Source organism: Gadus morhua, chromosome 2, assembly GCF_902167405.1.
Source record: "Gadus morhua chromosome 2, gadMor3.0, whole genome shotgun sequence".
NCBI lineage: Eukaryota > Metazoa > Chordata > Actinopteri > Gadiformes > Gadidae > Gadus > Gadus morhua.
The window spans coordinates 10,541,103-10,553,959 of NC_044049.1; the positions used below are offsets into that span (position 1 = coordinate 10,541,103).

The 12,857-nt window shown below is 48.9% G+C and overlaps 1 protein-coding gene across 3 annotated transcripts in view; it reads left to right on the forward strand.

Annotated features, from left to right (window-relative positions):
• znf385c (zinc finger protein 385C) overlaps positions 1 to 12,153 on the forward strand; it is a 130,839-nt gene extending 118,686 nt beyond the window's left edge. Inside the window, exons 7-11 of one of the 3 annotated variants that reach the window (XM_030347623.1) lie at positions 6,913 to 7,311; positions 7,603 to 7,790; positions 8,384 to 8,482; positions 9,697 to 9,786; positions 11,690 to 12,153. In XM_030347623.1, coding sequence (XP_030203483.1) covers positions 6,913 to 7,311; positions 7,603 to 7,790; positions 8,384 to 8,482; positions 9,697 to 9,786; positions 11,690 to 11,923 — 1,010 coding nt within the window. In that variant the 3' untranslated portion in view covers positions 11,924 to 12,153. The remainder of the gene's footprint in view (positions 1 to 6,912; positions 7,312 to 7,602; positions 7,791 to 8,383; positions 8,483 to 9,696; positions 9,787 to 11,689) is intronic. The other 2 variants (XM_030347631.1, XM_030347642.1) reach the window with 2 other exon arrangements.
• The last annotated feature ends 704 nt before the right edge of the window (positions 12,154 to 12,857 follow it).

Genomic DNA, 12,857 nt, shown 5'->3' on the forward strand with positions numbered 1-12,857 from the left:
CCGCCCTCGCTCTGGTAAGTTGTACCTCATACTCTTCCTCACTAACTTTGCCTGAGATAAGATTGCTATCTGTGCGGAATTGAAAAATGTGTGTGTGTGTGTGTGTGTGTGTGTGTGTGTGTGTGTGTGTGTGTGTGTGTGTGTGTGTGTTTGTGTGGGCATGTATGTGTGTTTGTGCGATAGAAGAGGATGTGAAGGAATAGATAGTGTTATAGGCAGAGAGATAGTCTATCCGTGCACATGCATATGCACGCAGATATTTCCACACCCACAAACGCAGCAACACAGCAACACAGCAACACACACACGCACCCACCATCACAAACACACACACACACACACACACACACACACACACACACACACACACACATACACACACATTTTCGCACAAGCACAGCAATTTGCGCATTGAAAGTCTCCTTCAGGAAGGAGAAAGTGGACAAAGGACTTGGGGCCTGATAAGGCCGGCACTCATCAATTTCTATTTTAATATGGCACAGTTGGCAAGGAGGAGGAAGAGAGGTAGGAGGAGGTGGTGGAGGAGCGGTAGAGTTTAGATTCTCTGCCCGACCCGAAGGCCGGGTTGGGCCGGTATTTCCCACCACTATCCTCGGGCCGGGTCGGGCCGGGCCTTTGATCGAGTTTTATTTTTTTTAATCGTTGCTTTATTGGCCTAATATGAGGAGAAATCTATCTATGCCATCAACAGAAATATTATATAGGCCTTTATTACACGGGTCTTCTCAATGCCGTGGAACGCTCCGTTCACTTGCATGGGCTCTTCACAACTTCCGGCGGTGAATTATATTTGATAATTCACCATTGCTAAGTATAATTGACCGCTGTGAAGGAAAACAAAGAACTTTTTTCCTCTAATGATGTCTTTGGTATCTCTGCAAGTAGTCCGGTAACTTGTCAACCCCAGCGTCTTCGGTTGCTAAGCGACGTCAACGTCTTTGGCTGACTATTTCTCTGCCGATCAACACTATGATTGCTGGTAACAAATACATTTTAAAAAGACACACCATGTGAAGTTATGTTTTCGTTTTGGCAAGTAGCCGTGTAATAAGCGGGATAATGTATAGAACGTCGCCGGTCATTATCGAAAATAAGCCCCTTCAGGGCGAAGCAAGACACCTCCACTGCACGTCAATGTCCTGTTTGCCCTGTCGGGGCTTATTTTCCCGATAATGACCGGCGTTCTATACATTACCCCTTGCATATATATTTAGCAGAGTAGGCCTCCTAGGCTATCCAAACTAGTTCATTCTCGTTCATTGTCTGTGTTCATCATTGTTCACGTTTCTTCATTCCGATTTTTTTGCAATCAATTCCATTTTGAATAAACAAACAGCGTCGTTACATGCTTCGTCCTTGTTGCATTATTTATTAGATAATTCTTAACAGATTTCTGAAGTTCAAACTACTCCGAATTGTATTTGAGTACGTCAGATATAACAGCCCATGTATTAAAAGAAAATGTGGGGTTGAATTCGGGCTTGGGCTCATAATTACAGTTAATGCGTCGGGCCGGGCCGGGTTCAGACATTTTCTGGGCCCGATCTAAGCTCTAAGGAGCGGGAGTAGGCGGTAGTGGAGGAAAGGGAGGAGGAGGTGGTTGAGGAGAGGGAGTAGGAGGTAGTGGAGGAAAGGGAGTAGGAGGGGATTGAGGAGAGGGAGGAGGAGATGGCGAAGGAGCGGGAGGAGCAGGAGCAGAGTAAGGAGGAGGTGGCGGAGGGGAGGTGGGACGGGGGTGATGGGCGAGAGGGAGGAGGAGGAGGTGGGCTAGAGGTAGAAGGAGAGGGAGGAGGAGGAGGAAGAGAGTCAGGAGGAAGTGGTGGACTAGAGTAAGGAGAATATAGTGGAGGAGACTGAGGAGGAGATGGTGGTGAGGACGGAGGAGGAGGTGAGGGAGGAGGGGGGGAGAGGGAGGAGGAGGAGAGGGAGGAGGATGAGGAAGTAGAAACCAAACTAGGCATGGAGAGGGGTAAGATAAGATAATGGGGGAGGGAGGATCAGGAGGAGGTGGTGGAGGGGAGGGAGGGAGGGGGAGTTGGTTGAGGAGAGGGAGGAGGATGAGGGGGGTCAGGAGGAGGGGGTGTATGAGAGTGAGGAGGTGGTGGATGAGAGGGAGAAGAAGAGGGGGGGGGGAGGAGGCGGAGGATGAGGAAGTAGAAACAAAACTATGCATGGAAAGGGGTAAGATAGGATAATGGGAGAGAGAGAGAGAGAGAGAGAGAGAGAGAGAGAGAGAGAGAGAGAGAGAGAGAGAGAGAGAGAGAGAGAGAGAGAGAGAGAGAGAGAGAGAGAGATAATCCTTTGTATTTTTTATGAATTACTTGGTGAATAAGATGCAATGATGAAGTGAGAAAATTAGGATTGAGGGAGAGAAAGAAAGAGAGAGCAAAGAGAGAGAGAGAGAGAGAAAAATAAATGGAGAGAGAGAGAGAGAGAGAGAGAGAGAGAGAGAGAGAGAGAGAGAGAGAGAGAGAGAGAAAAAGAAATGGAGAGAGAGAGAGAGAGAGAGAGAGAGAGAGAGAGAGAGAGAGAGAGAGAGAGAGAGAGAGAGAGAGAGAGAGAGAGAGAGAGAAAGAGACGCAGATAATCCGTTGTATTTTTTATGAATAATTTGACGGTTCCAAGGCACTTTTTTTTGAGGGGGTAGCGCACTTTAATGAGCCCCCAATTGTGTGCATGGCCTCATGTGAAATTAAAATGCAGTGGAGCGGGCTTTTACGGACACACACACACACACACGCACACACACACACGCACACACACACACACACACACACACACACACACACACACACACACACACACACACACACACACACACACACACACGCACGCACACATCTATATACACACATTCCCACACACACACCACAGTGCTAACATGTGATAAAATAGCACTCCAAATTAGCTCTCTACAAAATGAGTTATGTGTGTAATAAAACAGAGGGCTGTCAGGGACAGCTTACTCTGGTCTAATGACCAAATGATCAGAACCATTTAGAACCGATAACCCACCCATCTGCTCTGCAAGTAGATCAACACACTGCCGCTTAACACAAGGATACGTTTGGGCTGTACAACTTTACCGTGGTTTTGCCCTGTACTGAATTGTAATCATTGTTGCATAGTGCATACACTACAGAGATGCAGAGATGAACTGCAAAGGAGAAACTAGCTCCTAGTCCATTGAAACACAGAGCATGAATGATTGTGTTTATTAGTCGTATAGATAGGTTTGAACCAATGTGCATACCATTTATCTATTATCTTTTGTATTTTTTTTATATTTTATGCATTTTGTGTGTACATTTTACACTTTTTAAATTCGTGACTAGTAGAATTTCAAAGAGCCAACATACCAAGACCAAACCTACCAAGCGATCAAATAAAATTCTGCTCAGCAAAGGAACAACCATTATCTACCATTATCAATGGTTGACTCCAGATATTGGGGATCCCGTTTTGTTGCTGGCATCTTCAAAGGCAACAGCCAGCCCAGTAATGATAATTCATACAGGCACACATGCACACAAAATACATTTAAAAGACAACATACATACAGAGTGGTATAGTGAGTTTTCGCTCGATCAGCGGGTTACACTGCTTAGTTTCTGAGATGATGAGAGGGAGACAAAAGAAGGATAGAGAGAGAGTGAGAGAGAAAGAGAGAGAGGGAGAGAGAGATCTTGTTTGCACATGTCTACGGATCAATACACTGTATGTCGTTCCTCAGATATATATTTACTCCGGGAGTCTGTCCACTTTAATTGGATGGGCAGGACTTGCGTTAAAATCCCCTTCGAGTTCAATGAAAGCAATGATAGCCTCTATGACAGTGATGTTAACACCAGCACTCTGTGGCTGCAGAGTACCATTCCATGGGTAATTGAGTGTGTCGGGTGGCGAGAGACTGGACTTTGATCTGACAGACTGCCAATCTCGCTGGCAGTCTGTGTCATCACACGAGTCTTCAGGGGTTACGAAGAGGGTTGATTGACAGGCCAAATGACAGGAGGTATTGTCTAAGGATATGTATGTATGTGAGTGTGTGTGTGTGTGTGTGTGTGTGTGTGTGTGTGTGTGTGTGTGTGTGTGTGTGTGTGTGTGTGTGTGTGTGTGTGTGTGTGTGTGTGTGTGTGTGTGCGTTTGCGTTGGTGTGGGCTGAAGTGCCAACCCAAGTGGTAGCATTTTTTCGTTCACCCTCACATGTTTTTTGGTGACTTTTTGTGGCAGAAGGCATTGTCTTTGCCTTCTGCGGTATGTTTTCTAAAAGGCTCGGACAATGTGGAGGAATTCCCCTTCACTGAGATATCTCAAACAATGAATGAGAGAATGAGTTCCTTTTTGAATGAATCCAAGACTCACTCACTGGATTTTCCCAGCACCCTCGGCGCCGGCGAAATCCCCGGATCGGTATCACCTCCAGACATGCCAGGGACTTCTCCGGTGGCCTTGTCTGTTACTTTAAGCTGAGGATCATAGCCTCGTGTCTGGGCGGTCGAGCTAGGGGGGCAGCGGTGAGCCGAAATACCCCAAGGGGTCATTCTCATTAAAGCCCAAAAAACGATGGGGACTGCCTGATCTCTGCTATTCGGATTCCTTTCTGCAAAAAAAAAACAGGACAAGAGGGGATGACCCCTATCTCCGTGATGAATTCAGTGCGGGACGTGAACAGAGGGAAAAATCAATGGAGCGCGGTCGGGCTTGTCGGCGGAGGGAAGGAGAGAAAATGAAAAGGATATATATAGCGTCGGTTCACTGGGGGCTAAAGTGTGTGACTCCCTCGGGGAGGAGTTCGGGGGAGGAGAGAGGTGTGTGTGTGTGTGTGTGTGTGTGTGTTTGTGCGTGCGTGTGTGTGATGGAACTCCCGTGACTTATCGGCCCGGTTCTGGCAGTCGATTGGATTGTTTGTATTGACTGAGCCTCAGGTCTTTCAATTGATATTTAAATAGCGAGGGCGAGCGGAGGTGTGAGGTGTGAGGCGGGAGAGAGAGAGAGAGAGAGAGAGAGAGAGAGAGAGAGAGAGAGAGAGAGAGAGAGAGAGAGAGAGAGAGAGAGAGAGAGAGAGAGAGAGAGAGAGAGAGAGAGATGGAGAGATGGAGAGATGGAGAGAGAGAGAGAGAGAGAGAGAGAGAGAGAGAGAGAGAGAGAGAGAGGGAGAGGGAGAGGGAGAGGGGGAGAGAGAGAGAGGGAAAGAGAGTGTGTGTTGGTGTTGAAGGTTAGAGGACTGATGGCATTTGTTCTTCTGAACTGGTGATCTCTATCTTAATCTTGTCCTTTGATTGTTCAAAACAGAACAATGACAATGCTAGCTCAATACGAATACCAATACAATTAAAATGTTACTCACACAACATCTACTGAATCGCACACAGTTTTCTGAAATGCGCAAGCTAACAAGCTTATAAATGCCAAGCTGACCTCGACCTTTACGTGGATGGTGTGTGTTAAAGCACATCAGCGCATTAACTTTTATCATAAGCTTTGCCGTTTTAATGTTGAAAATACCTTAAAGGGGACCTATTATGCTTTTTCGACTTTTATGACCTTAAAACGTTGTTAAAAACGTTGTTATAATGATTGATAGTCATGTTTAACCATACTTAATTGTCAAATAAAGACGTACATGCATTTCAACGTATTCCCTGCTGACAGTCTGGGGTGGCTGTGCAGAGCGCTAAACACTCGGGACAACGTTTGCGATTCACTTGTTCACATTTCCGGGAAATCATCTACGTAGAGGCACTCCTGCCGCGCCCCCCATATGCCTGGTCAAATCTGCCCGCGCGCGCGCTTCAAGGAAGGTAACCAATCACAACGGAGTTGGGTTGGCAGGAGGGGGGCGAGGGGGCGGAGAAGGACGAAACCGAGCGTTGACAGAGAATGCTGAAAGCGCCCAGATGAGGGGAAGAGTCTCCCGAAAATCTACATCGTTTTTTGTGTTATGATTCGTGTCAGGTTGCGCTATAGGAGTCATTAATAAGAAATGAGACAAGAAAAGTAGTATAATAGGTCCTCTTTAATGAAAAGGTTTTATTCCAGTTCTATGGAATTAGTGTTCCCATTCTCCTTTTTCAGCTGGTACGGGTCACTTCCCCTAAAAAAAAATAGATATATACATTGCAGGGTAGTGTGAAATGGGCAGCAAAAGTGCAGGCACAACCTTGATAACCTTCCTCGTTTGTACCAGGTTAGGATTTTAAAGAAGGCTGGCTGATCATAGCCTCCCCCTGTCAAAGGACTTCATGTTGCTTCTGTCTGGCCCTAGCCTGGGTAGCGCCGCCCATTCTTCCGGCGAATTGAGTTTGCCCTGCACAAGGGTCTGGAGAAGAGCAATACATTCCTTTCTGCTTCCGATACATTTTTGCGGGAGCCAATCACCCAGCTGGCTTTTCCCCTTGGCGCACTATTGGCTGGTTTAACACAATGACGACAGGGAAGCGACGGCAAGCAGCCAATCGCGTACAGAGTCAGTTGAACTAGGCCCGTTGCTCATGCCACTTGTGCTGAAGAAAATGACGGCAGCTTCCCCAGTCCAACGTTCAATCTACGATTGGCTTGGTCTGGTAATAGCCAGGCTAGTCTGGCCCCAGATACAATCTGCCAAAAAGGACAAATTGGACAAATAGACTTTTTGCCATTTAACTTTTGGATAACTCTACGTGATTTTATATTTCACTCATTCAAGCAATTATTTATGTTTGTCTGATGGGTATGTATTTACTGCTTAGTTTCTTCTACAAATGGTTCCTTTAGGGATTATGCAAAAATCCTTGAGCGTTGAACACAAGTTCATCAAACGATGCCAGACTGCATCCGCTTTTCCTCACACGTCACCCTCTGGGCAGACGAAAGGTGAGATAAAATGTTCTGACTTCCGCTCTTCCCCAGGTATCATCAGTCTGCCCGCTCTGGAAGCGCCCGACCAGGAGGTGAAGATGGAGGAGAGCCCCCCCAGCAGCTCAGCCATGCTGACGCCCGAGTCCGAGGTCTCCTCCGGGGACTCCGTGGCTCTGTCGCCTCCCCAGGTGTCACCCTCCCCGCAGCAGCCCTCCGAGACCGCCTCCGACGCCGGGACCCCAGAGTCCGTCGGTTCCGTGGGCACGGACCCGGGGACCGACCCGGGGACCGACCCGGGCACGGTGAGCCCCGGGCTGACCGTGCCCGCGGAGGGTGAGGCGTGCACGGAGGAAGACAAGGACGACGCCATGAAGGGCAAAGCACACCTCCACTGCCCGGTCTGCAAGGTCACAGTCAACTCCACCTCCCAACTGGACGCGCACAACACCGGTGAGTGGGATGACTTTGCGGCTCTCAAACCTGTGGCTTCTTGTGATTGAGATGAGGGGGGCTAGGGGGACTAGACCATAAAAAACAGCCTTTTTCAAAACGGTGCAGCTAATGCATTCTAGACACTTTTTAGTTCTGAGTCAGATTCAGTAGTGGTGGCCAGGCATATTTTTTTGCAATCAAATCAAATGAACTCCAATACAGCAGTCAAGGCTCTGGTTGCAGAGGGAGCTCTGTTTTTTATAACCTGCCGTGGGAAATGACCTTGAACTGACCTCTGACCTCTTCTAGGCACCAAGCACAAACTGATGCTGGAGGGTCAGCCTGTGCAGCCGCGGCGCCGGGGCAAAGCGGTGGCGGCCCGGTCCGCCTGCAAGAGCAAGCGGCTGGGCACCAAGGGCAGCGTGGGGGTGCCCAGCAAGAACTTCCAGTGTGAGGTGTGCGAGATCTTCGTCAACTCCGAGACCCAGCTCAGTCAGGTGAGGCCGCGAAGGAAGACGTTGGCTCTATGTAGTAGGTTCACATCAGGAAGGGAGGGGGGGGGCGAGGGAGGGAGGATCTAACGTCAAGACACGTATATAGAATAAAGAATTGGTCAAAATGTATCAAGGGACGTCAACTGTTTTTTTTGTGTTATTACATCACAACTCACTGGAGCTTTAGTGAAGCTAAGTTAACCCTTGAATCAGGTGAGTGTATGGCAGGAAGGATGAATCGATGGATAGATTAATGGATATCGATATGGAAAGACTATGTGCTTTAACGATAGAGACAGGAAGGGAGCACTGGATTGCTCGAGGCAGAGGCAGTGAGGCTGAACTTTGGGTGCTGTAGATTTGTTAAGTCCGCCGGCTTCCCAACAGGACTCCGTTCAAGATGCCCTCCTTAGAGATGATGCCTTTGCAGCCGTAGCCCATTAGTAGCTTCGACGATACACATGACTACGATGACCGTTGCCACCAAGGGCATTTATTTGTATTTGTTATAATTCACTCCAGTCAAGGGTGCTGCAAACAAAGCAAAGCTGTGGCTGTTGCTACTGCACTGATGCGTTCCTCTGGGTTCTCCACAGCACATGAACAGCAGGAGGCACAAGGACCGATTGGCAGGCAAACCCCCCAAACCCAAGTTCACCCCCCACAACAAGACCCCGCAGAGCACCAGCTTAGCGGTAAGTCACAGCAGGCGCCCAGATGAGGCAGACACACAGTGTCACATAAATAGGCAATCAAGCAGACCCTCAAGGAACACAAACTAGACATAATTGCTTTTTCCTTATCGCAGATTTGCTACGAATAATGCCCGTAAACTATGCAAGAATTGGAGCATAAATCTAAAAATGATTATGAGTGTAGCTCAGAACAGCCAAGCACTATTTCGGAGCGCGCATTTTTCTGTTGTTACAGTTGGCTGGTTTGACCTTAATTCTGACAGACTCATAATGCGCTCGTGCACACACACACGCACCCCACACATGGTGCACACACACACACACACACACACACACACACACACACACACACACACACACACACATACACAGAGAGACAGGTACACTCTGGCACATACTTAGACCTCATTACAGTGTCCTCAGGGATGGGGGAAGGGGGGGGACGACGACTGGGTGAGACAGCATGTCTGTGTGTCTGCCCTGTCAGGTAGGTTAAGCACACACACACACACTCTGTTGTAAGTAATGAACCCCACGCAGCCCCCCCCCCCCCCTCCATCCCCACACAGGAGGCAGCTCGCCCGTTCTAAAACAGTCTCTCTTGTCCCACCACTGACCAGCTCTGACAACAGACTCCTGAATCAGCACTCGCCATTAATCACTCCTTTATTCCCTCGCTCCTGTCACATGTGATGCACCTTATCTCTCCTTCTCCTCCCACTCACGGAACCTCCTCCTCTTCCTCTTCCTCCTCCCCCTTATACCCCTCCTCCCCCTGATACCCTCCTCCTCCCCCTGACACCCTCCTCCTCCCCTGATACCCTCCTCCTCCCCCTGATACCCTCCTCCTCCTCCCCCTGATACCCTCCTCCTCCCCCTGATACCCTCCTCCTCCCTCTGATACCCTCCTCATCCCCCTGATACCCTCCTCCTCCCCCTGATACCCTCCTCCTCCCTCTGATACCCTCCTCCTCCCCCTGATACCCTCCTCATCCCCCTGATACCCTCCTCCTCCCCCTGATACCCTCCTCCTCCCCCTGATACCCTTCTCCTCCTCCTGATACCCTCCCCCCTCCTCCTGATACCCCACTCCCCCTGATACCCTCCTCCTCCCCCTGATACCCCCCTCCTCCTGATACCCTACACCCCTTGATACCCTCCCCCCTCCTTCTGATACCCCACACCCCCTGATACCCTCTCCTCCCTCCCTACAGAGCGTCCGGTGGAGTGGCTATGCGGGCGGGGCGGTGTCGGCCATGAAGAAAGTGTTCAGCCAATACAACCTCACCTCCCTCTCCTCGCAGGTGAGTGAGGCTAGGGATAGGACACCACGGGACCGTGATGAGGCTAGGGATAGGACACCACGGGACCGGGATGAGGCTAGGGATAGGACACCACGGGACAGTGATAAGGCTAGGGATAGGACACCACGGGACAGTGATAAGGCTAGGGATAGGACACCACGGGACAGTGATAAGGCTAGGGACAAGACACCACGGGACAGTGATGAGGCTAGGGATAGAACACCACGGGACAGTGGTGAGGCTAGGGATAGGACACCACGGGACAGTGATGAGGCTAGGGATAGAACACCACGGGACAGTGATGAGGCTAGGGACAGGACACCACGGGACAGTGATGAGGCTAGGGATAGGACACCACGGGACATTGATGAGGCTAGGGATAGGACACCAAGGGACAGTGATAAGGCTAGGGACAGGACACCACGGGACAGTGATGAAGCTAGAGATAGGACACCACGGGACAGTGATGAGGCAAGGGATACGACCAGGGCCAGGGGGAAGGGAACAGAAAGTCAGGATGAATCTCCACTGCTGGCGCCTTCAACAAAGCAGGCTTTGCTGTGCTCTTTTCATAGGGTCAGTCTGTTGTGGGTCATTTCAATGCGTTGTCCATTAAACCGCCAAACACTCATTAACCTGCCCTTTCTTCATATATCACACTGAGAGCTGCCTGAGTAAGCATCTCTTAGTGAACTACGGTGGAAAATGAAATGTGAGCTGGGATCTAAAAAGTATATTCGTACCTTGGGGACCAATTCTTTCATATTGTTGAGTAAAGTAAATCTATTTAGTAGAGTCTCCAAGGGGTTCACAGGCATACATATACCTCACCCCTTTGCCATAAGTCCCTAAATCCTCTAAAGGGCAAGAAAGAACTCCCAATAACTCCAAAGAAACATTGAGAAAGGCCGCACAAGGAGGGTGCTTCCTAAGTCAGTCATTGAGTTATGAGTAAATATTAGATTGTTAAATTGCGACCAATCATGATGACTGTAAAATAAAAGATCATCAATCAATCATGTCATCAATGATTCAGTCCTAGACATATGACAAGGCACAAACCAAAGTTGAAAGCATTATCATAGATTATCATAATTTTGAAGATAAAAACAAAAGGGTTTCTAGGATGGAGGTGGGTGTTTTATCCCCATGGTTATTACCCGAGGCAACTTTGGAATATTTTATAGTACCGACGTTGAATATGAGCGTTATAATGAGCGATGTCGTATGAAATGCTTCACACACCATGTCGTTGTTTTCTTAGTGTCCGGGAATCCTCACCCTCATCATGTTAACCGCTGGTCAGAATGAGCTTCAGCATCCACACACACCGTGGCGTCATACTATTACCTTCCGAAAAGAATAGCCCTCTCTTGCACGCTGCAAACTGCCTTGACAGAGCTCTACACATCCACACACAGCTCACCGCCTTCATCCCTTGGTCGTGAACCTCAAAGAGTATTCTAAAAGGCACATCGCCGTCACGAAATTGAAAAATATAAAAACATAAAATATAATAATAATATAATATTATTATATTTTTTAATTTTCTTTTAAATTTTTGAAATTGAATAATATAAAAACCTCAATTGCCCCCTGGGGACAAATAACGTTTTTTTATTTTTTTTATTTTTTTTTTAATTTTGAAAGGATCGTTACCCGTGTTTGGAAAAGAGTGTTAGGCAGAGATCTGCAAAACCATCGGATTTTACTGCTGTTGTCTCTAAATGATGGTCTGATCTCAATAGCAATGGCATGGATCACAATGTTGACGATTATATCATGCATATTATCACCAAAATGAAACGAAAAAAGGTTTTGGGTTGACGGGCTCTTTAAAGACGGTTCTTCTGTTATTCTCCATCTCCCGACCGTCATGACCTGCCTCTCCCCCGCCCTGCAGACCAAGCTGGCCTTGCAGAAGCAGCTCACCAAGACCCTGACCGCCACGAGCTTCCTGCCCAGCGCGCTCACCCAGCCGGCACTGTGCGCCATGGCTGCCAACCCCCTGGCCCTGAGGCACCCGGGCGGCACCACCACCTTCATCCAGAACCCCTTCCTGGGACCCACACTGTTCCGGCCCGCCCCAGGGCCTCTGAGGGCCACGCACACGCCCATCCTCTTCTCCCCCTACTGAAAACAAAACAGAAAGCCGGGGCTGGCTCCCTATTCGTCCACCCAGGGTTAATGACCGCAATGTTACCCCCCACCCCCCCACCCCTACCCACCCCCCATTCATCCTTAGTGTGACCAACTCCATAAGGGCCACACACTGAAAACTATGCAGCCCATCTGACCTAAGACAGAGAGAGAGAGAGAGAGAGAGAGAGAGAGAGAGAGAGAGAGAGAGAGAGAGAGAGAGAGAGAGAGAGAGAGAGAGAGAGAGAGAGAGAGAGAGGGGGAGAGAGAGAGAGAGAGAGAGGGGGAGAGAGAGAGAGAGAGAGAGAGAGAGAGAGAGAGAGAGAGAGAGAGAACGGGACAGGCACAGGGAAAGGAGGCTCTCTCTCATAGCCATTCGTGTGGGTCAACATGGTTCATCCATAGTGTCGTCGTGTCACTTGTTAGAGAACAATAATAGGAAAATCTAGTTGTAAATATGGTGTGGTCCGCCAAGAATAAGCTCCCTTTACTCAATGCTCTTTTTCTGCTCTATTTTGTTTTGTTCTGAATTAGCCATGAGGGGGGGGGGGGGGGTGCGGGGGAGAAGTTAATTAATAGTTGGTGCGGTTGTGTCTTTGGCCTTGTCTGCAGCGGAGACACGAGCCGTGCGTTTCGGCTGGAAATGCTCTCGGCTGTGCCCCTGAGCGCTCTAGATCCCCTCACAAGAACCTTGTCAGAACCTTCTAGTCCATCCCCCCCAACCCCGCCCGTAACCTTAGTGACGTGCACCTCAGCCTCCTCCTCTCCTTCCTCCTTTTTTTTGTTCATGTTGTTCAGGGTGTTCATTCACACAGATCAGACAGGCAGACTTCACGATGATTCAGCCATTCCCCCCCCTCCCCCCAATTCCATCTGCTGTCTAATTCACAGCCAGGGTCAAATGCCTTCCTTATTTATTTCCTATCCCACGT